Source organism: Somniosus microcephalus, chromosome 4 (genome assembly GCF_052327205.1).
Source record: "Somniosus microcephalus isolate GS21.2 chromosome 4, FLI_Smic_1.0, whole genome shotgun sequence".
In the NCBI taxonomy this organism is placed as follows: Eukaryota; Metazoa; Chordata; class Chondrichthyes; order Squaliformes; family Somniosidae; genus Somniosus; species Somniosus microcephalus.
In genome coordinates this window covers 325341933-325363873 of record NC_140990.1, presented here as the reverse complement: position 1 = coordinate 325363873, position 21941 = coordinate 325341933, and the positions used below count along the sequence as shown (strand labels likewise).

The window sequence follows — 21941 nt, the reverse complement described above, 5'->3', positions numbered from 1 at the left end:
TTGAAAGCTGTGATTGAATCTGCCTCCACCACCCTTTCAGCATTCCAGATCCTAACCACTCGCTGAGTAAAAAAGTTGTTTCTCATATCGCCTTTGGTTCTTCTGCCAATCACCTTAAATCTGTGTCCTCTGGTTCTCGACCCTTCCGCCAATGGTAACAGTTTCTCTCTATCTACTCTCTCCGGACCCCTCATGATTGTGAACATCTCTATCAAATCTCCTCGCAATCTTCTCTGCTCTAAGGAGAACAACCTCAGCTTCACCAGTCTATCCATGTAATTGAAGTCCCTCATCCCTGGAACCATTCTTGTAAATCTTTTCTGCACCCTCTCCAAGGCCTTCACATCCTTCCTAAAGTGCGGTGCCCAGAATTGGACACAATACTCCAGTTGAGGCCGAACCAGTGTTTTATAAAGGTTCATCATAACTTCCTTGCTTTTGTACTCTATCGGCTGGATTTTCATCCTGGGGACGTGATGGAGGCAGGATTACAACTCTCGGATAGTTGTCCCGCCTCCATCGAGATGTGGCCAATCCACGCGATTTTAACTTGATTGACCTTGTTGAGCCCGCCCAGAGGGCTCAGCAGGCCAATTAAGGGCCACCCGGCAACAGGTGACGTCACAGACTGAAATTTCATTGGTCAAGAGGTTTTGACAGATGAAATATCAGTGTTTGAAAGCTCTTTGAAGCTGTCAAACACTGACAGTCTTACTTCTAACATGAGCCCTTCTCCACAGACTCAGTTAGAAATCTCTCCTGCACAGAAAGCTGAAGGCTGTCACTTTTGACAGTTCGCAGCCATTCTGCTTTCTGTGCCGGTGAGATGAAGGACTCCCGAGACCTAAAGGAAGGAAGGCTGTAAAGGTAAGCAAAGGTAATTTAAACTTCTTTAAACACTTTAGACACACCAAACATACTTACCTTTGCACTCATGCACACATCACTCACCTGAACACTGACATCTCGAACCCTCCAAGTCCTTCAACCCGACGACCCGCCTCCTCTAACTTGGCGTGGTTTGGAGCCGTCGGGAATCCCACAGTTCAACCTTAAAAATAGGGATTAGGCTAAAAACTGCCTGTTAACTACCTGTTAACAGGTAGTTAACTGGCACTAATCCCCTTCCCGCCTCGGGGAGGCGGGTCCCAGTGCGCGGCGGGTACCAGCCTACTTTGAAACTGGCATGGAGGCGTGTTGGGGTGGGATGGTGTCGGGACCCCTGATTTCGTGTTTTTAACCGCCCGCACGCCTCCAATCCCGTCTCCACGGCCCAATGAAAATCCTGCCCTGTGCCTCTATTTATGAAGCCCAGTATCCCGTATGCTTTTTTAACCGCTTTCTCAACCTGCCCTGACACCTTTAATGATTTGTGCACATATACCCCAAGGTCATGCAACCCCTTTAGAATTGTACCCTTTTGTTTATATTGCCGCTCCTCATTCTTCCTACCAAAATGTATCACTTCATACTTAAATTTCATCTGCCACATGTCTGCCTATTCCACCAGCCTGTCTATGTCCTCTTGAAATCTATCGTTATCCTCCTCACTGTTCACTATACTTCCAAGTTTTGTGTCATCTGCAAATTTTGAAATTGTGCCCTGTATACCCAAGTCCAAGTCATTAATACATATCCAGTGGTCCTAGTACCGACCCCTGGGGAACACCTCTGTATACCTTCCTCCAGTCCGAAAAACAACCGTTCACCACTACTCTCTGTTTCCTGTCACTTAGCCAATTCCGTATCCATGCTGCCACTGTCCCTTTTATTCCATGGGCTTCAGCTTTGCTGGCAAACCTATTATGTGGCACTTTATCAAACGCCATTTGGAAGTCCGTGTACACTACATCAACTGCATTGCCCTCATCAACTCTCTCTGTTACCTCATCAAAAAACTCAATCAATTCAGTTAAACACGATTTGCCTTTGACAAATCCATGCTGGCTTTCCTTGAATATTACATATGACAAAATGGTAAACCCATTTATAAAGAATGTGTTGATGATTTGTTTGCATATTGTGTACAAATGTAATCTTCCCCCATGGTGAAAACAGATTATCTCTTTACAATGGAATTAATACTGAAGAGTGGTCGGAAATCAGCTTGTCCCTCTTACACGTCTGAGGCTTATTGCACACTGAACATCAATTTCTACTTGGTTAACTTTACACCTTCATTAAAGAAATACAATACGAAAATAAAAGTAATTTGGCTCATCAATCTGATGTCTTCCACAGCTCCTTATAGAATTCAACCTATCACGGACTCTACCCTGCTCACTTAATCTCCTGAGAGGTAACTAAATGCGACAACAACAACGACGAGGGAACTAGATGTAATATCTCCAAGTTTGCAGACGACACAAAGCTGGGTGGGCGTGTGTGCTGTGAGGAGGATGCAGAGAAACTCCAGTATGATTTGGACAGGTTGGGTGATTGGGCAGATGCATGGCAAATGCAGTATAATGTGGATAAATGCGAGGTTATCCACTTTGGTGGCAAAAACAGGAAGACAGATTATTATCTGAACAGCAATAGATTGGGAAAAGGGGAAGTGCAATGAGACCTGGGTGTCCTTGTGCACCAGTCGCTGAAGGTAAGCATGCAGGCGCAGCAGATGGTTAAGAAGGCAAATGCTATGTTGGCCTTCATGGCGAGAGGATTTGAGTACAGGTGCAAGGAAGTCTTGCTGCAGTTGTACAGGGCCTTGGTGAGACCACACCTTGAGTATTGTGTGCAGTTTTGGTCGCCTTATCTGAGGAAGGATGTTCTTGCCACGGAGGGAGTGCAGCGAAGATTCACCAGACTGATACCTGGGATGGCAGGAATGACGTATGAGGAGAGATTGGGTCGATTAGGCTTATATTCGCTAGAGTTTAGAAGAATGAGAGAGGATCTCATTGAAACTTATAAAATTCTAACAGGACTAGACAGACTAGATGAAGGAAGGATGTTCCCGATGACAGGGGAGTCCAGAACCAGGGGTCACAGTCTAAGGATAAGGGGTAAGCCATTTAAGACTGAGATGAGGAGGAATTTCTTCACCCAGAGAGTGGTGAACCTGTGGAATTCTCTACCACACAAGGCAGTTGAGGCCAATTCATTAAATATATTCAAGAAGGAGTTAGATATATTTCTTGAGGCTAAAGGGATCAAGGGATATGGGGAGAAAGCAGGGACAGGGTACTGAATTTGGATGATCAGCCATGATCTCATTGAATGGCGGAGCAGGCTCGAGGGGCCGAATGGCCTACTCCTGCTCCTATCTTCTATGTTTCTATGTATTTATATAGCGCCCTTAACGTAGTAAAGCGTCCAAGAGGCGCTTCCCAGGAGCGTTATCGAACAAAATTTGCTGCCGGGCCACATAAGGAGATATTAGGGCAGGTGACCAAAAAGCTTGGCCAAAGAGGTGGGTTTTAAGGAGCGTCTTAAAGGAGGAGAGAGGGAGTCGGAGAGGCGGAGAAGGTTTCGGGAGGGAATTCCAGAGGATACGGGCAGCAGAGTATTGGACGAGCTCCAGTTTACGGAGAGTGTCAGGTGCGAGGTCGGCCAGCAGAACATCGGAATGGTCGAGTCTGGAGGTGACAAAGGCCTGGATGAGGCTGCAGGTAGAAACCTCAGCAATATAAAGCACTGTAGCATTGTGAAATTTCTCCCTGAGCACCCAGGCTAATCTAAAGAAATGCTGCGGTGTCAGTCTAACATTACAATTCACACAACATGTCGCATTTCATGGATGGTATTTGTACGGTCCCACTGATACAGGAACTGCCATATTCTCGTGACATATTTGATCGTCTATATTTATCCTGACAAACCTGGTTTTTAATCGGGTATTGAAATAAGACTTAGATTGAGACACCACTAACTGCTTTTGCTGAACGACATTGAGAATATCCACTACTCTGTGGAGAATTTTTGTTCTCTAATCTCTAATATGTCCTGAAGGGTTGCTGGCTTTGCACTATGCCTGTTCTGTAACCATGGCTTCGGTTATTTCAGCTCTGGGTACCATATTATCTATGCTGCTCAGCATTTTAAAGAGCAGGATCCAACCCTTTCTCAAGTCTCTTTTGACTTCGTTTCCGAACATGACTGAGAAAATATACTCGTCTTTACTTATCAGCACCATGAGCACGGAGCCAAGCATTGGTCCCACTGGGACCTGTGACTGGCCAGATGGAACAGCAGCTGTTCTGGTTATAAAATTCAACAACATAAAAAAAAAACATACGCTCACCAATTTCAGCCTGGAACATACATACGTACACAACAGTTTTTATTGCCAATAGATGATAACAAAATGGATAATATTTTAAATTGGATTAAAAAAATATTCTAAATACTGTAGCAGTCACGTTTTGAGAGTCAGCACAGAAGCAACAACAACAACTTGCATTTATATAGCGCCTTTAACGTAAAACATCCCAAGGCGCTTCACAGGACAAAATTTGACACCGAGCCACATAAGGAGGTATTAGGGCAGATGAGTAGGTTTGAAGGAGCGTCTTAAAGGAGGAAAGGGAGGTAGCGAGGTGGAGAGGTTTAGGCAGGGAATTCCAGAGCTTAGGGACTTGGCTGCTGAAGGCACGGCCGCCAATGGTGCAGCGATTAAAGTCGGGGATGCCCAAGAGGCCAGAATTGGAGGAGCGCAGATATCTTGGAAGGCTGTAGGGATGGAAGTGTGTAAGTCATAAAGAGGGGCTATTGTTGCCGTCTAAGGCTTCGGTCTGCCCCCATTTGGAATAACGGGATAACGTTTCTGTTTAAAGTTAATGGACAGACCATCGCAGGCTAGTGGTGTGCAGTTTTGCATTACATGCTCCTGGTGCAGGCGAGGAGCACAGAATCAGAAAATCTGCCCCATTATGCACACTTCTGGTCACCTAATCATAGGGAGGACAATATTGCCCTTGAAAGGCTATAGAGACATGTAAGGAAGGTGATTCTGGGTATTAAGAATAGAAATTGTCAGGAGAGGTCAAGGAAGTGCTTTCTTTGGAAGAGAAGAGGCTTTCAAGGTGATCAAAGAAAAGTTTTCAAGATTTTGAGGGGAATTGAGAAAGTTGATTAGGATAAATTGTTCATTTTCACGAAGATACTAGCACCAGAGAGCACAGTTTTCAAAATTAAGGAGTTAGAGAGGCAATTTAGCAAGACTGCTTCCAGCATAAAGTAAAGAAAGAACTTGCATTTATCTAGCACCTTTTACGACCTCAAGATGTCCCAAAGCACTTTACAGCCAATGAAGTACTTTTTGAAGCGTACTCACTGTTGTAAAGTAGGAAACGCGGCAATGAATTTGCACACAGCAAGCTCCCACAAACAGGCAATGAGATAATGAGCAGATCGTCTGCTTTAGAGCCTTGGAAGATGCCAGCGCAGGTCAAAGATGGGCCCGATTCTCTGAGCCACAATGTCTGCTTGTGAGGCAGTGGAACGTCACACAATTGGCCCTTAGTAATATGAAGAAATGTCAAGTGGAAGTTTTTCACGCAGTGAGTAATAAACCTATGGATTAAGTTACTACAGAAGGTCATTGAAGCTGATCAAAGCAGGCCGCTCAAGAGGGGGATTGGATGCGCTTCTGGAGAGAGAAGGCATTGAGAGATATGGTGAGAAAGTGAGTAAACATGACCGATTAAGAAGTAACAGGCATGTTTGTGCCTGATGGCCTTTCCCTGCTCCACATGTTTCTCTTAGGCTCTCTACCATTGAGCACCAGATCCATATAGTACACGTCCTTAGAGCTTTTGTGGCGTTGTCCTAATCTTCAAGGTTATCATAAATGTAACACAGATCGAGCATGCAGGGACTTTTTAAGCTTGCAATAATTTTCTTCACGTGTTCGCTTGGAGAGTTGAAACCATTCACCTCAATGATAAACTGTTTACCTCATAATCAATATCCAAAAAATCAAATTCCCCTTTAGTTCGAAAGTGTTGTGTGTCTGCGTCCACGGTAAAGTTCACTTGCTTCTTATTGCGTTCAACTGCAACGTAATGCCAGTGTTGGTCATCTAGGAGACTGCCAAGTATGACAGAGGAACGGCCAGTAATAGATTGAAGTGTTGCGTCACCTAGGATACAACAGGAAAGGAAATAAATCAAGTCATACTTGGAATAAACCACCCCAAATATTAGTTCCCTGCTAGTGTCCATACGTTGCACAGACAAGCAACTGGAATTAAACAAGGCCTTCCTTAAATGATAACACAGTGCCACTCATATTCTAGCCCAGTGCCACTTATGGCCCGCCTTCTCTTAGCCTGTGCAGTTCTGGGAAGGCCTGCTGCTCCGCATCTCTTTGGACCTCAACGCAAGGCCCTGTCAGATCGTAGGGTGTTGCCAGAGCACAGGAATGCAAACAAGAAGCTGGGCCATCCCTATATAAGAACATAAGAAATAGGAGCTGGAGTAGGCCATTCGGCCCCTCGAGCCTGCTCCACCATTCAATAAGATCATGGCTGATCTTCTACCTCATCTCCACTTTCCCGCACTATCCCCATGTCCCTTGATTCCCTTAATATTCAAAAATCTATCGATCTCTGTCTTGAATATACTCAACGACTGAGCCTCCACAACGCTCTGGTGTAGAGAATTCCAAAGATTCACCACCCTCTGAGTGAAGAAATTTCCCCTCATCTCAGTCCTCAATGGCCGAACCCTTATTCTGAGACGGTGACCCCTGGTTCTAGACTCGCCAGCCAGGGGGAAACACCCTCCCTGCATCTACCCTGTCAAGCCCTGTAAGAATTTTGTATGTTTCGATGAGATCACCTCTCATTCTTCTAAACTCCAGAGAATATAGGCCGAGTCTTCTCAATCTCTCCTCATAGGACAATCCCCCCATCCCAGGAATCAGTCTGGTGAACCTTCATTGCACTCCCTCTATGGCAAGTATACCCTTCCTTAGGTAAGGAGACCAAAACTGTACCAAATATGTATTGAACAAGCCAAAAGGACTCAGTTAAAACCGTAAGATTGGTACATTGAGTGGGACGGCTAGTTGTGCAGTTTGCCTTTTCATGCAGAGAAGTAACCAACCTCCATCCATCAAAGTCCCAGGGCGGCACATTTGAAATCAGGAGATCGCCACATGGGGAACTGGTAAAACATATTGGGACATTCCTGCTTATAATCAAGGCCGCTGAATTGTGGTTTTTAATGGAACAATAGATGGAATTGTAGAATCTGACAGTAGATTCAGTGATCTCAAGCACCCAACTGGGAGCTGCGCTCAAAGATAGCTCGATTCGGTGAATCAACCCGACAGTATTATAGCCTCATCTCCAGCCCACTCTCCCCTTGAGCCCATCTCGCAGTTGGAAGTGCAGAATTTGCCCTATGTTCCTCAAAACACTGGTACAAACCTTGGAAAATCCTATAAACCTATGCAAAACAAATGGGATTTAATTTATGTGGGTATCATAAACCGGTGGGTCTAATTATAAACAAATAGGATTGTGCAATCCACAAAACAGTGGTAATATTTTTATGGTCTCTTGCAATAAGAACAGAACTTGACTTATTCAGCCATTGAAAACCAGAGGCCTCAGTAACAACTCTGGTATCTCTATATTCTCTTCTGTTTATTGCCTGCAAGAAACGATTCCTGTGCTTTAATTGAACATTGCAGCATTTATTTAGCACAGGAGCTGTTTTATAGTCTCTTCAATCTCTAACAAAGTAATTGCTTTAAAACAGAAATGAGCAAGTTCCTTACCTAAACTGATCTCCAGGGAGAGTTTGCCTTTCTTCAGCTCCAGCGTGATGTAATCACCCCGCTGTCCCTCTCCGTGCAGGACCACGCCATCACTTTGCATCGTCTTGAACTTCAGGGAGATCACGTCCTTCACCGTGGTCATGCTCTTTTGGTTGAATCTGTAGAACATGGAGCTCTTCCCATCAAAGTCGGCAACATCCGATTCTGTGAAAGCAAACCTGGGCTGTGATCTCTCAGAATGAGCCGTACAAATTTCAGGACGGTTACTGGAAGACCGCGCTCCCGTTGGTTTTCTGACGTAAGGTTAAATACCGGCGATATCTGATTTGTGTACAAGAGCTAAGTACGCTGCTGGATTAGGAACAAAGAGTACAGGGAGAATTAATTTCACAGATTTTAGCTGGTTTTACAGAAAAAAAAATGCACATCCTGCTCTTCTCCCAATAATGGATCTGCTTAAAATAAGAGTGGGGATTGCGGGAGTGGGGATTGCGGGAGTGGGGATTGCGGGAGTGGGGATTGCGAGAGTGGTGATTGCGGGAGTGGGGATTGTGGGAGTGGGGATTGCGGGAGTGGGGATTGCGGGAGTGGGGATTGCGAGAGTGGGGATTGCGAGAGTGGGGATTGCGGGAGTGGGGATTGCGGGAGTGGGGATTGCGGGAGTGGGGATAATGTAAATGCAGATGATGCCAATGTTGATAATGGGAGTACGAATAATTGGAATGTGGATATTGGGAGTGCGGCTAATACGAGCGAGATAATGAGAGTGTGTGGATAATGTGAATGCTGTTAAAGGGGAGTGTGGGTGGTGGGATTGCGGATATAGGAGTGTTTATAATGGGCGTGTGGATAATTGAGGTCCTGATGTATGTTTTTTATTTGAACAGAAATGGGTGGACTATTTTGAAGCCTTGCAGAATCCTTAATTCCCAAATGATTTGGGAGGTTGTTTTTCCGGTGCTGTTGCTATTTCCCTTTAAGTTAGCATCTGCTTTTGTGCGATTTGGCAGTCTTTGCTTCTCCACGGATGCTTTCCGTGGGGATTGTAATCTGACTGAAAAGTTGCTATTACTAATACCACTTGCTATTTAGTAAGAAGGTAGCTCAAAGCTTTTAAAACACTGCGGGACCTCAATTATCTGCCATCACAGAGGGGAAGGTCACCAATGGAGGCTGGTGGATAATTGACCGTCCCCCAATACTTTGTCTGACATAGTAGAGTAAATTCTGCGGGACCCAGAAGATCTAGCAGGAACCTCGCAGGCAGGCAAAGCCTATTGGAAAATCACCTCTCTATGGTCTCTTTGGATTGCCTTTATATTAGGTGTCAGCTGTGGCTCAAGTGGGTAGCACTCTTGAACCTACTGATGTCAGAAGGTTGTGGGGTCAAGTCCCACTCCAGAGACTTGTAACGCAAAAATCTAGGCCGACACTCCAACGCAGTGCTGCGGGAATGCCGCACTGCCGGAGGTGCCGCCTTTTGGATGAGACGTTAAACCATGTCTCCCCTCTCAGGTGGACATAAAAGATCCCACATGTTCTGGCCAACATTTATCCTTCAACCAAAAGCACTAAACCAGATGATCTGGTAATTTATTTAATTAGTGTTTGTGGGAGCTTGCTGTGCACAAATTGGATGCCGCATTTCCTACATTGCAGAAGTACTTCATTGGCTGAAAAGCGCTTTGGGACGTCCTGAGGTTGTGAAAGGCGCTATATAAATGCAAGTCTTTCTTTCTTTCTCATCAGTTGCCTAGCATGTGCACATAAGACCCAATGCTTCTCTATTTTAAAAATAAGATTGATAGCCTTGCAAGAGATGCTGACCATCTGTTGCCCTCCTGGATTGAAAGTTGAATGTATAGTACGTTAATCCAGAGAGCATAATCTAAACAACAACTAATTGGCATCCTCTCGTTACCATCTCACCATCCAGAGGAAGCAGCGGGGGCTAAAGTCTTTACGGCCTGTTTGCAGAAGCAGAACTGACGGAACACTTCCAGCGCGCACCTAAACCGGGAGGCCCATGGCGCAACAACAGAAATTAGGCCTCAGGCCTCACAGTGACAATCAGGCCAGTTGGAGTGCCTCCAGAGGCGGTTCCGCCCGTGCGGCCGGCAGCAGCCCTCGGGTGAGTCCCGAGGGTGGGGGCAGGGGTCCTGGAGGATGGTAGAGTAGACGATCGTGGTCATGGAGTGGGAGGAGCTCCAGGTTAAAGTACGTATTTAAACAAAAGAATGTCCATGGTTGTTGGCGGCCGCAGCAACCTCATGAACAGGTGAGCGAGGGAGACTCGGTGCCTGCACCCCTCAGCACTGACTAATTTCTCCAAGGCATCCTTAAACAGGTGTCAAGCCCCTAGAGCCACTTAAAAAACGGCGCCGACGAATATAGGAGTCACCCGAACGCACTTGCAGATTGGGCGCAACCCGACGCACTGCTACGTCCGTCATCGTTGCGCCAATTTTACGCCCGAAAAAAGGGCGCAACGATTGTGAATTCCCCCCTCAGTCTATCACTATTTACTTGCTCATAACCCGTCATAATTTTGAAGACCTGTAATGAGTGTTGGATGAACTCAAGTTTACGAAGGGTGGAAGATAGGAGGCCAGCCAGGAGCGTATTTTTTTTATTCGTTCATGGGATGTGGGCGTCGCTGGGAAGGCCAGCATTTATTGCCCATCACTAACTGCCCTTGAGAAGGTGGTGGTGAGCCGCCTTCTTAAACTGCTGCAGTCCGTGTGGTGAAAGTACTCCCACAGTGCTGTTAGGGAGGGAGTTTCAGGATTTTGACCCAGCGACGATGAAGGATCGGCGATATACTTCCAAGTATAAGAGGGAATGGTAGCGTAGTGTTAATGTCACTGGGCTAGTAATCCAGAGGCCTGGACTAATGATCCAGAGACGTGAGTTCAAATCCCACCACGGCTGCTGGGGAATTTAAATTCAGTAAATCTGGAATAAAAAGCTAGTAATGGTGACCATGAAACTATCGGATTGTCGTTAAAAACCCATCTGATTCACTAATGTCCTTTAGGGAAGGAAATCAGCCGTCCTGGCCTATATGTGGCTCCAGACCCACAGCAACGTGGTTGACTCTTAACTGCCCTCTGAAATAGAAGATAGGAGCAGGAGTAGGCCATTCGGCCCTTCGAGCCTGCTCCGCCATTCAATGAGATCATGGCTTTGGCCTAGCAAGCCACTCAGTTGTAACTAAGCGCTACGAAACAAAATAATAAGAATGAAACCGGATGGACCACTCGGCACCGGCTACAGACAAGGCAACAGTAAACCCTGCAAAGTCCTCCTCACCAACATGTGGGGACTTGTGCTAAATTTGGGAGAGTTGTCCCACAGACTAGTCAAGCAACAGCCTGACATAGTCATACTCATACAATCATACCTTTACAGCCAATGTCCCGAACTCCTCCATCACCATTCCTGGATTTGTCCTGTCTCACCGGCAGGACAGACCCACTAAGGGTGGTGGCGGCACAGTGGTATACAGTTGGGAAGGAGTGGCCCTGGGAGTCCTCAACATTGACTCCAGACCCCATGAAGTCTCATGGCTTCAGGACAACTCCTGCTGATTACCACCTACTACCCTCTCTCAGCTGATGAATCAATACTTCTCCATGTTGAACACCACTTGAAAGAAGCACTGAGAGTAGCAAGGGCACAGAATGTACTCTGGGTGAGGGACTTCAATGTCCATCACCAAGGGTGGCTCGGTAACACCACTACTGACTGAGTCCTGAAGGATATAACTGCCAGTCTGGGCCTGCGACAGGTGGTGAGAGAACCAAAATGAGGGATAAACCTACTTGAGCTCGTCCTCACCAATCTACCTGTCGCAGATGCATCTATCCATGGCAGCAGTGACCACTGCACAGTCATTGTGGAGATGAAGTTCCATCTTCACACTGAGGACACCCTCTGTCATGTTGTGTGGCACTACCACTGTGCTAAATGGGATAGATTCAGAACAGATCTAGCAGCTCAAAACTGGGCATCCATGAGGCGCTGTGGGCCATCAGCAGCAGCAGAATTGCATTCCACCACAATCTGTAACCTCATGGCCCGGCATATCCCTCAGTCTACTATTATTATCACCAAGCCAGGGGACAAACCGTGGTTCAACAACGAGTGTAGATGAGCATGTCAGGAGCAGCACCAGGCGTACCTAAAAATGAGGTGCCAACCTGGGGAAGCTGCAACACAGGACTACATGCATGCTAAAAAGTGGAAGCAGCATGCTATAGACAGGGCTAAGCGATCCCACAATCAACGGATCACATTAAAGCTCTGCAGTCCTGCCACATCCAGTCGTGAATGGTGGTGGACCATTAAACAACTAATATCGTGCTGAATACCTGTGCTCCAGAACTAGCCGTGCCTCTAGCCAAGCTGTTCCATTACAGCTACAACACTGGCATCTATCCGACAATGTGGAAAACTGCCCAGGTATGTCCTGTCCACAAAAAATAGGACAAATCCAAGCCGGCCAATTACTGCCCCATCGGTCTACTCTCAATCATCAGCAAAGTGAAGGAAGGTGTCATCGACAGTGCTATCAAGCAGCACTTACTCACCAATAACCTGCTCACTGATGCCCAGTTTGGGTTCCGCCAAGACCACTCAGCTCCCAACCTCATTACAGCCTTGGTCCAAACATGGACAAAGGAGCTGAATTCCAAAGGTGAGGTGAGAGTGACTGCCCTTGACATCAAGGCAGCATTTGACCGAGTGTGGCATCAAGGAGCCCTAGTAAAACTGAAGTCAATGGGAATCAGGGGGATAAATGCTCCACTGGCTGGAGTCATACCCAGCACAAAGGAAGATGGTTGTGCTAGTTGAAGGTCAATCACCACAGCCCCAGGACATCACTACAGGTGTTCCTCAGGGCAGTGTCCTAGGCCCAACCATCTTCAGCTGCTTCATCAATGACCTTCCCTCCAACATAAGGTCAGAAATGGGGATGTTCACTGATGACTGCACAGTGTTCAGTGCCATTCATAACTCCACAGATAATGAAGCAGTCCATGCCCGCATGCAACAAGGCCTGAACGACGTTCAGGCTTGGGCTGATAAGTGGCAGGTTGCATTCGCACCACAGAAGTGCCAGGCAATGACTATCTCCAACAAGCGAGAGTCTAACCATGTCCCCTTGACATTCAATGGCATTATCAACACCGAATCCCCCACTATCAACATCCTGGGGGTCACCATTAACCAGAAACTTAACTGGACCAGCCACATAAATACTGTGGCAACAAGAGCAGGTCAGAGGCTAGGTATTCTGCGGCGAGTATCTCACCTCCTGACTCCCCAAAGCCTTTCCACCATCTACAAGGCACAAGTAAGGGGTGTGATGGAATACTCTCCACTTGCCTGGATGAGTGCAGCTCCAACAACACTCAAGAAGCTCAACACCATCCAGGACAAAGCAGCCCACTTGATTGGCATCCCATCCACCACCTTAAATATTCACTCCCTCCACCACCGGCGTACCGTGGCTGCAGTGTATACCTTCTACAAGATGCACTGCATAAACTCGCCAAGGCTTCTTCGGCAGCACCTCCAAAACACATGACCTCTTCCACCTAGAAGGACAAGGGCAGCAGGCACATGGGGGAACGCCACCACCTCCAAGTTCCGCTTCAAGTCGCACACCATCCTGACTTAGAAGTATATCGCCGATCCTTCATCGTCGTTGGGTCAAAATCCTGGAACTCCTTACCTAACAGCACTGTGAGAGTACCATCACCAGACGGACTGCAGCGATTCAAGAAGGCGGCTCACCACCACCTTCTCAAGGGCAACTAGTGATGGGCAATAAATGCTGGCATTGCCAGCGACACCCTGATCCCATAAACAAATAAAAAAAAAGTCAGGATGGTGTGTGACTTGGAGGGGAACTTGTAGGTGGCATATTGGAATAGTCATGTTCAGAGGTAACAAAGGCATGGATGAGGGATTCAGCAGCAGATGAGTTGAGGCAGAGTCGGAGACTGGCGATGTTATGGAGGTGTAAGTAGGCAGTCTCGGTGCTGGACAAGATATGTGGTTGGAAGCTGAGCTCATGGTCGAACCGACGCCAATGTTGGAAATGGCCTGGTCTAGACTCAGACAGTGCCAGGGAGAGGGATGGAGTTGGTTGTTCAAAATAGGTGCTCAAATCTGCACACAATACTTCGACTGTGGCATAACTATGTTAGCCAGTGGCTCAGTTGATGGCATCCTCGCCTCTGAGTCAGACGTTCGTGGGTTCAAGACCCGCTCCTGAGACTTGAGCACAAAAATCTAGGCTGACACTCCAGTGCAGTACTGAGGGAGTGCAGCACTGTCGGAGGTGCCATCTTTCGGATGAGCCATTAAACCGAGGCCCTGTCCACCCTCTCGGGTGGGTGTAAAAGATCCCACTATTTCGAAGAAGAACAGCGGAGTTATCCCCAGTGTCCTAGCCAATATTTATCCCTCAATCACCACCACTAAAATCATGAGGGGTCGGGACAGAGTAGATAGAGAGAAACTGTTCCCATTGGCAGAAGGGTCGAGAATCAGAGGACACAGATTTAAGGTGATTGGCAAAAGAACCAAAGGTGACATAAGAAAAACCTTTGTTACGCAGCGAGTGCTTAGGATCTGGAATGCGCTGCCTGAGAGGGTGGTGGAGGCAGATTCAATCATGGCTTTCAAAAGGGAGTTGGATAAGGGCCTAAAAGAAAAAAAATTGCAGAGCTACGGGGAAAGGGCGGGGGAGTGGGACGAGCTGAAGTGCTCTTGCAGAGAACCGGCACGGGCTCGATGGGCCGAATGGCCTCCTTCTGTGCTGCAACCATTCTATGACTCTATGATTCTAAACCGATTATCTGGTCATTATCACATTGTTGTTTGTGAGAGTTTGCTGTGTGCAAATTGGCTGCCGCCTTTCCTACATTACAACAGTGACTACACTAACCAAAAGTACTTCATTGGCTCTAAAGCGCTTTGGGAGGTCCGGTGGTCGGGAAAAGCACTATATAAATGCAAGTCTTTCTTTTTTTAAGTAAAGTCTTGTACAAGTTTAACATTACATCCTAGCTTCTAAAGTGCTAGTAAGCCCTCAGTACGGTGGATCATTCTTGCGGATCACTCAGGTGCAGCATTGTATTGCATAGATTGACCTACAGCAACATTGCACAGGTTGCCGATGACTAGAATGTGAAAACTAGATTTCCCTCATGGCTCCCACTTCCAAGGCAGTAATACATCAAATGGTTCAGAAGTAATGCTTGAGCAGTTCCTCACTACCATCTGACCTCCGACATATCTGTATATTCTTTACTCGCGTGCGTCATGCTTTGTTCTCTATGCAGCCACAGTTTGTCGGTCCCGGTTTTTGCTGCTAATATGTCTGGCATTCAATCAGGAACAGGTTTGAGAAAGCGACGAGATAAAGGAGACGAGATGAGGTGAGTCAAGGAGTACTAGTTAGGTGAGGCACCAAACTCGGATTTTATAAGCCTACAGATTGTAGGAGGATGGGTGCAGCTCCAACAACACTCAAGAAGCTCGACACCATCCAGGACAAAGCAGCCCGCTTGATTGGCACCCCATCCACCACCTTAAACATTCACTCCCTCCACCACCGATGCACCGTGGCTGCAGTGTGTACCATCTACAAGATGCACTGCAGCAACTCGCCAAGGCTCTTCAGCAGCACCTCACAAACCCGCGACCTCTTCCACCTAGAAGAACAAGGGCAGCAGGCGCATGGGAACACCACCATCTCCAAGTTCCCCTCCAAGTCACACACCATCCTGACTTGGAAATATATCGTCGTTCCTTCATCGTCGCTGGGTTAAAATCCTGGAATTCCCTCCTTAACAGCACTGTGGGAGTACCTACACCACACGGACTGCAGCGGTTCAAGAAGGCGGCTCACCGCCACCTTCTCAAGGGCAACTAGGGATGGGCAATAAATGCCGGCCTTGCCAGCGAAGCCCATATCCCATGAATGAATTAAAAAAAAGTTAGGAGTTCCACAGTTTTGACATCTGCGAAAGAATGTCCTCTGTTACAAGAGGGTCCAATGGATCCATTGTGCATTGGTCTCAGTCTGGGGTTTTCCGATATGTGATAATTCCGTGAATGAGGACCAACCAGTGGTTTTCCTTCCCAACCAGTACATTTCAGCACTGTGAGGGCTGAGAGTGGAAGGGTGTGCTGGATGTTGTGTTTGTAACTTAGCAGGAGCAAAAGAGGAAAGCTCACAGGAGGAGTGGCCATTGTCGTATCAATAAAATACAGCAGGACAAGAAAGGCTGCACAGATGGCAATGGTTGGTGGGTTAGAAGGAAGAAGGATCACCTATTGTAATGGTTTTCTACGTTAAGAACACCCCCCTGCAAATGTTGTCACAATCCATGGGATCTTCCCATCGCCAACAATGACACACACACTGATACACCCACTGAGACCTTCTGCAAATAGCAACACACTGCTGAGGACCCCCTGGAAATATTGGCACGTTCCCAGGGATCCACTGGAAACATTGACAAGTTCCCAGGGATCCACTGGAAACATTGACAGGTTCCCAGGGATCCATTGGAAATATTTACACCATTCCCAGGGATCCACTGGAAATATTAACAAGCTCCCAGGGATCCATATTGACACCATTCCCAGGTACCTCATTCCTCAGCAGTTCCAGAGAACACCCATCCCAACTTCTGAGAGACAGCGGCAGTTGCTCAAAGTAAAACTAGTGTGATCACTGCAGCGAACATTTGATGAAGGGAAATAAGTAACTCGGCAAATGCAGAAAAATACAGCAGTCTGATTGCAAAAGCACCAAAATCTGATGACCTCCCCGAAACCCCCCCTGAGCTCTTGCAATCCCTCGAGGCTCCAGGGATCCTAGAGTTAAAATCCATGACTCAACAACTTGCTCTCATCTGTGTAGATTTGTTTTTCTACACCTGCTGTTGGCCTCAAGGAAGGCAGCTCTGGCTGGGATCTCATTTCAGATAAACGGAACAAACTCCAGACAGTCTTACAGATTCTCAGATAAGGACACGGCATTAGGTGGTCACAGATGTAGAAGAACCAGAAGCGAGATGAGGAGAATATTTTTTTTTAAGGCAGCGAGTTGTGATCTGGAATGCTCGGCCTGACAGGGTGGCGGAAGCAGATTCCACAGTAACTTTGAAAAGGGAATTGGATAAATCCTTGAAGGGGAAGAAATTTGCAGGGCTATGGGGAAAGAGCAAGGAGAGTGGACTAATTGGAGAGTTTTTTCAAAGATTATCTGCACTCCTCTTGTGCATCCCTGATTTTAATCACTCAATCATTGGCGGCCGTGCCTTCAGCTGTCTGGACTCCTAAGCTCTGGAATTCCCTCCCTAAACCTCTCCACCTCGCTACCTCTCTTTCCTCCCTTAAGACGCTCCTTAAAACCCACCTCTTTGACCAAGCATCTGCCCTAACTTCTCCTTATGTGGCTCGGTGTCAAATTTTGTTTGATAATGCTCCTGTGAAGCGCCTTCAGTGTGCCAGTGCAGCCTTCGGTCACCTGAGGAAGAGAGTGTTTGAAGACCAGGACCTCAAACCCGGCACTAAGCTCATGGTCTACAGAGCAGCAGTGATACCCGCCCTGCTGTATGCCTCAGAGACATGGACCATGTACAGCAGGCACCTCAAAGCACTGGAGAGGTACCACCAATGCTGCCTCTGCAAGATCCTGCAAATCCATTGGCAGGATAGGTGCACCAATGTCAGTGTTCTTGCTCAGGCCAACATCCCCAGCATCGAAGCTTTGACCACGCTCGATTAGCTCCGATGGACGGGTCACATTGTCCACATGCCCGATACGAGACTCCTGTTGTGTATGTACCTTTAAGAGAATAACTGGTCTCAGACTGCAGTACCGGCAGTGACCACCCCTGTCTAAAAGGCGCTAGTGAGCCTCTGTAGTTTCAGTTTCCCGATTGACTTCATTCAGTAAAGACTTGTTTTGTTCAACTCCTGCTGTCCGTGTCTCAATCATTCACGGACATAATACTGGCGACGAGCAGATACGAACTTACCTACAGTCTGCACCACCTCCTGGGATCCATTCCTGCAGCGAAGTGAGCAGAGGTCGAGGCCAGAAGGAAGAAAGAAGCAGTAGAAACGGGCGTCGACCATCGCCCCTGTGTTAGCGGAGTTGAAGATTGCTGGAGAAGCTGTCAAAAGCAGGGCCTGGTTCCTGTCGACGGTGCTTCAGCTAATCGGGCTGGTGGCAGGTAGTACACTGATCCTTCCTGGGCTGCGGCGGTCGCGAACTCGAGCGGGTGGCTTGCAACGGGGCCGAGCAGCGTTATCGGGAAGAGGAGAGAGAGAGGGTGGAGCACACAGGGCGCGGCCGGTGCTACGAAGCCAGGCTGCGTATAGACCCGAGAAGAGGGAGGCAAAAGTCCCACAGGGTTGTTCCACGACGGGAAAATAATTTAAAAAAAGAAATATTAAACGCGCAGGAAACCGCGAGGAGCTGCAGTTTGCAACGGAAACCGTGGAAAGCAGCGCTAGCATCAGCGGGGAAGAAGGCAAAGCGCGGGAGGCGCCATTTTGTTAAATCGGGGAAGAAGGCAAAGAAGGAGGCGCCATTTTAGATTTGCAAGATGCCGAAGACTGGCTGTATCACTGCCTTTGATAATACAATAGAGGACTGGACCACGTATGTGGAAAGAGTCGAGGTATATTGCGAGGCAAACGAAATAGCCGATGAGAAAAAGGCATCGGTATTGCTAAACTTAATGGGCGCTAGAACGTACGGCCTATTGCGGGACCTGATTACTCCAGCCAAACCGAAGGCGAAGAGTTTTAACGAAATTGTTGCTGTCCTACAGGGACACCTATACTCTGCACCGCTGTTAATAGCAGAAAGATTTAAATTCCACAGGAGAACTCAGCATAAAGATGAGAGCAATGCTGAGTACCTTACAGAACTACGCAAGCTATCAAAGCACTGCCAGTTCGGAGCAGGACTGGCAGATACCCTACGGGACAAATTTGTCTGTGGACTCCTGAGTGAAGGAACACAGAAGAAGTTACTCTCAGAGAAAGAGCTGACGCTAGATAAGGCTTTCAGCTGGCAGTATCGTACGAAGCAGCAGCCAGGGGAGCTGCGGAAATTCAACAAAAGCCACAGGAATACGGCACCAACGAAATGACACGGGGATTTGCAAAATGTTATCGCTGCGGCAGAACTAACCATGACCAGAAGGACTGCTGGTCCAAGGACAAAATATGCAGGCAATGCGGAAAGATGGGACACATTGCACGAGTTTGCAGGTCTGGGAAGAAGACCAGCGACAACAAAAAGGCTACTAAGGAACCGTACAAGAAAGTACAAAAGATGACGGACAGTAGTTCCGAAGACCAGATGAGCGATAGTGAATCCGGGAACAGGAGACTAAGCTGTCTCAAACTTCACAATGTAATCGCAAAAGAGGATCACCGAACCATTTGGGTCACCCTCACGATAGCAGGGTCCCAAGTTAAAATGGAATTGGATACAGGATCAGCGCTATCCATCATGAATCGACGAGACTACGAGCGGCTATTCTCACACATACCCTTGAGAGAGACATCCATCGTCTTGACGACGTATACGGGGCAAAAAGTATACCCCAGAGGAAAAATAAGGGTGCCTGTCGAATACAACGGCAAGAAAATACGGAAATTGTATCTCTACATACTGCAAAATGGTGGACCACCGTTATTGGGACGGGAATGGATCAGGAAGATAAGCTTAGATTGGCACTCCATTCATGCAATGACGGTGGACGTTAAAAAAGATGAAGACGTCACTCCTGGACGATTGTCAACAATCTTAGCTAACGCCAAAGAGGTATTTCAACAAGAACTGGGCACTCTTAAAGGCGTAACCGCCTCGATAAAAATAGAAGAGAATGCAATTCCCAAGTTTTTCAAAGCAAGACCGGTACCATATGCAATTCGCCCAGCCGTCGAGGCAGCGCTGGAGAATCTGGAGAAGGCAGGCGTGTTGTCTAAGGTCGACTGGAGCGAGTGGGCGACATCCATCGTTCCTGTCATGAAGAAAACGTTAAGCAATAAGTCTGAGGAGCCAAGGAAGGTTCGCATCTGTGGGGATTTCAAGGTGACGGTGAACCCAGTCCTTCACACAGTACAATATCCTCTTCCAAAGATAGAAGACATCTTCGCCTCACTGTCTGGAGGGAAGCGTTTTACAAAAATTGACCTAGCACAAGCATATTTGCAGATGGAGGTTGAAGAATCCTCTAGGAAGTATCTCACGATAAACACTCACAAAGGTCTTTACCAGTATCATCGATTGGTATTCGGAGTAGCATCGGCTCCAGCGATATGGCAAAGAGCGATGAAACAAATCCTGCAAGGGATTCCGGGGACTCAGTTACTTGGACGACATCCTTGTGACAGGTGAGGATGACAGTGAACACCTTAACAACCTAGAACAGGTGCTCACTAGACGACGGGAACATGGGCTACGAGCCAACCGCCCCAAGTGCGAGTTTTTTAAGAAACAGATATCGTATTGTGGCCACGTGATTGATGAAGAGGGGTTACATAAGTCCCCTGACAAAATTGAAGCAGTTGTTAAGGCCCCAGTGCCTGAAAATGTGTCGCAACTGAGGTCATTCCTCGGATTGGTGAATTACTACCATAAGTTTTTGCCGAATTTGTCGACAATTCTGCACCCACTGAACGCCCTGCTACGAACGGGAATAGCATGGAAATGGAGCAATGACTGTAAGCGCGCCTTTCAGAAGAGTAAGGACTTAATCACTTCAAGAGAAGTATTGGCTCACTACAACCCAGCACTGCCGATCAGACTGGCGTGTGATGCGTCTTCCTATGGCATTGGGGCAGTACTGTCACATAAATTCCTTGATGGTTTCGAGAGGCCGATAGCTTTTGCGTCACGCTCGTTAACTTCTGCCGAGCGTAACTACACCCAGATTGACAGAGAGGCCCTCAGCCTAGTGTGGGGGGTGAAGAAGTTCAATCACTACCTGCACGGTCAAAAATTTACTCTACTAACCGATCATCAACCTCTTGTCTCCATTTTCAACCCTCAGAAGGGCGTACCGATAATGACAGCGCAACGGCTGCAGAGGTGGTCCCTTTTCCTAGGGGCACACCAATATGACATCGAGTACAAAGGAACTAAACAGCATGGGAATGCTGATGGATTGTCACGCCTACCGTTGCCGACGGTGGAAGAAGAAGACCTTGCAGTGGATCCAATGGAGTTATTCCACTCGACCATAGTCGAATGTCTCCCTGTGACGAATGCAAACATAGAAAAGGAAACACGGAATGACCCGACACTATCACGGGTCTAAGATTTAACGGTGAAGGGATGGCCAGCACATGGCGAACTACTGCTGCCAGCATTCTCGCCGAGAAGAGAACAGCTGTCAGTGTGGAGAGGAACCTTGATGTGTGGATCCAGAGTAGTAATTCCACCTAAGTTGATGGATAGAGTGCTCAATGAGCTTCATGAGGGTCATCTGGGTGGGGTAAAAATGAAGAACTTAGCCAGAGCGTTTGTGTGGTGGCCGGGAATCGATAGAGAAATTGAAGAGATGACCAAGAGCTGTGCAGGATGCCAGAAGGTCCAAAACGCCCCACCACAAGCTCCTCTACATCCATGGGAGTGGCCCTCATCTCCATGGCAAAGGGTGCACATTGATTTTGCTGGTCCCTTCATGGACTCGATGTTTTTCGTTGCGGTGGATGCACATTCAAAGTGGCCAGAGGTAATAAAAATGTCCTCAACCACCACAGAAAAAACGATCACAGTTTTATGAACCATATTCGCCAGGAATGGGCTGCCTGAACAGATTTGCTCTGACAATGGACCACAGTTTGTGTCTGAAGAGTTCCGGAGGTTCTTAAAGGACAATGGTGTTAAGCATTACACATCTGCCCCATATCATCCAGCCACTAATGGATTGGCCGAGAGGTTTGTTCAAGCATTCAAGAAGGCTATCAAGGCAATGTGTAATGAAGATATGCCCCTACAACACAAGGTGGACAACTTCTTATTTGCCTACCGGAATGCGACACATGCGGTTACCAACCAAACTCCAGCCATGATGTTCTTCAATCGAAGACGACGATGCCGCTTGGATTTGGTTAAGCCAAACGTCCGAAGAGATGTGGAGAACAGGCAGTTT

At 47.4% G+C, this 21941-nt stretch overlaps 1 protein-coding gene across 1 annotated transcript in view; it reads right to left on the bottom strand.

Moving 5' to 3' along the window:
• The window catches only part of LOC147120676 (contactin-associated protein-like 5), a 665277-nt gene that overhangs the window by 601689 nt on the left and 41647 nt on the right, over positions 1-21941 (bottom strand). The window contains exons 2-3 of the mRNA XM_085986858.1: positions 7732-7935; positions 5901-6085 (exon numbers count right to left, since the gene is read on the bottom strand). Coding sequence (XP_085842984.1) covers positions 5901-6085; positions 7732-7935 — 389 coding nt within the window. The remainder of the gene's footprint in view (positions 1-5900; positions 6086-7731; positions 7936-21941) is intronic.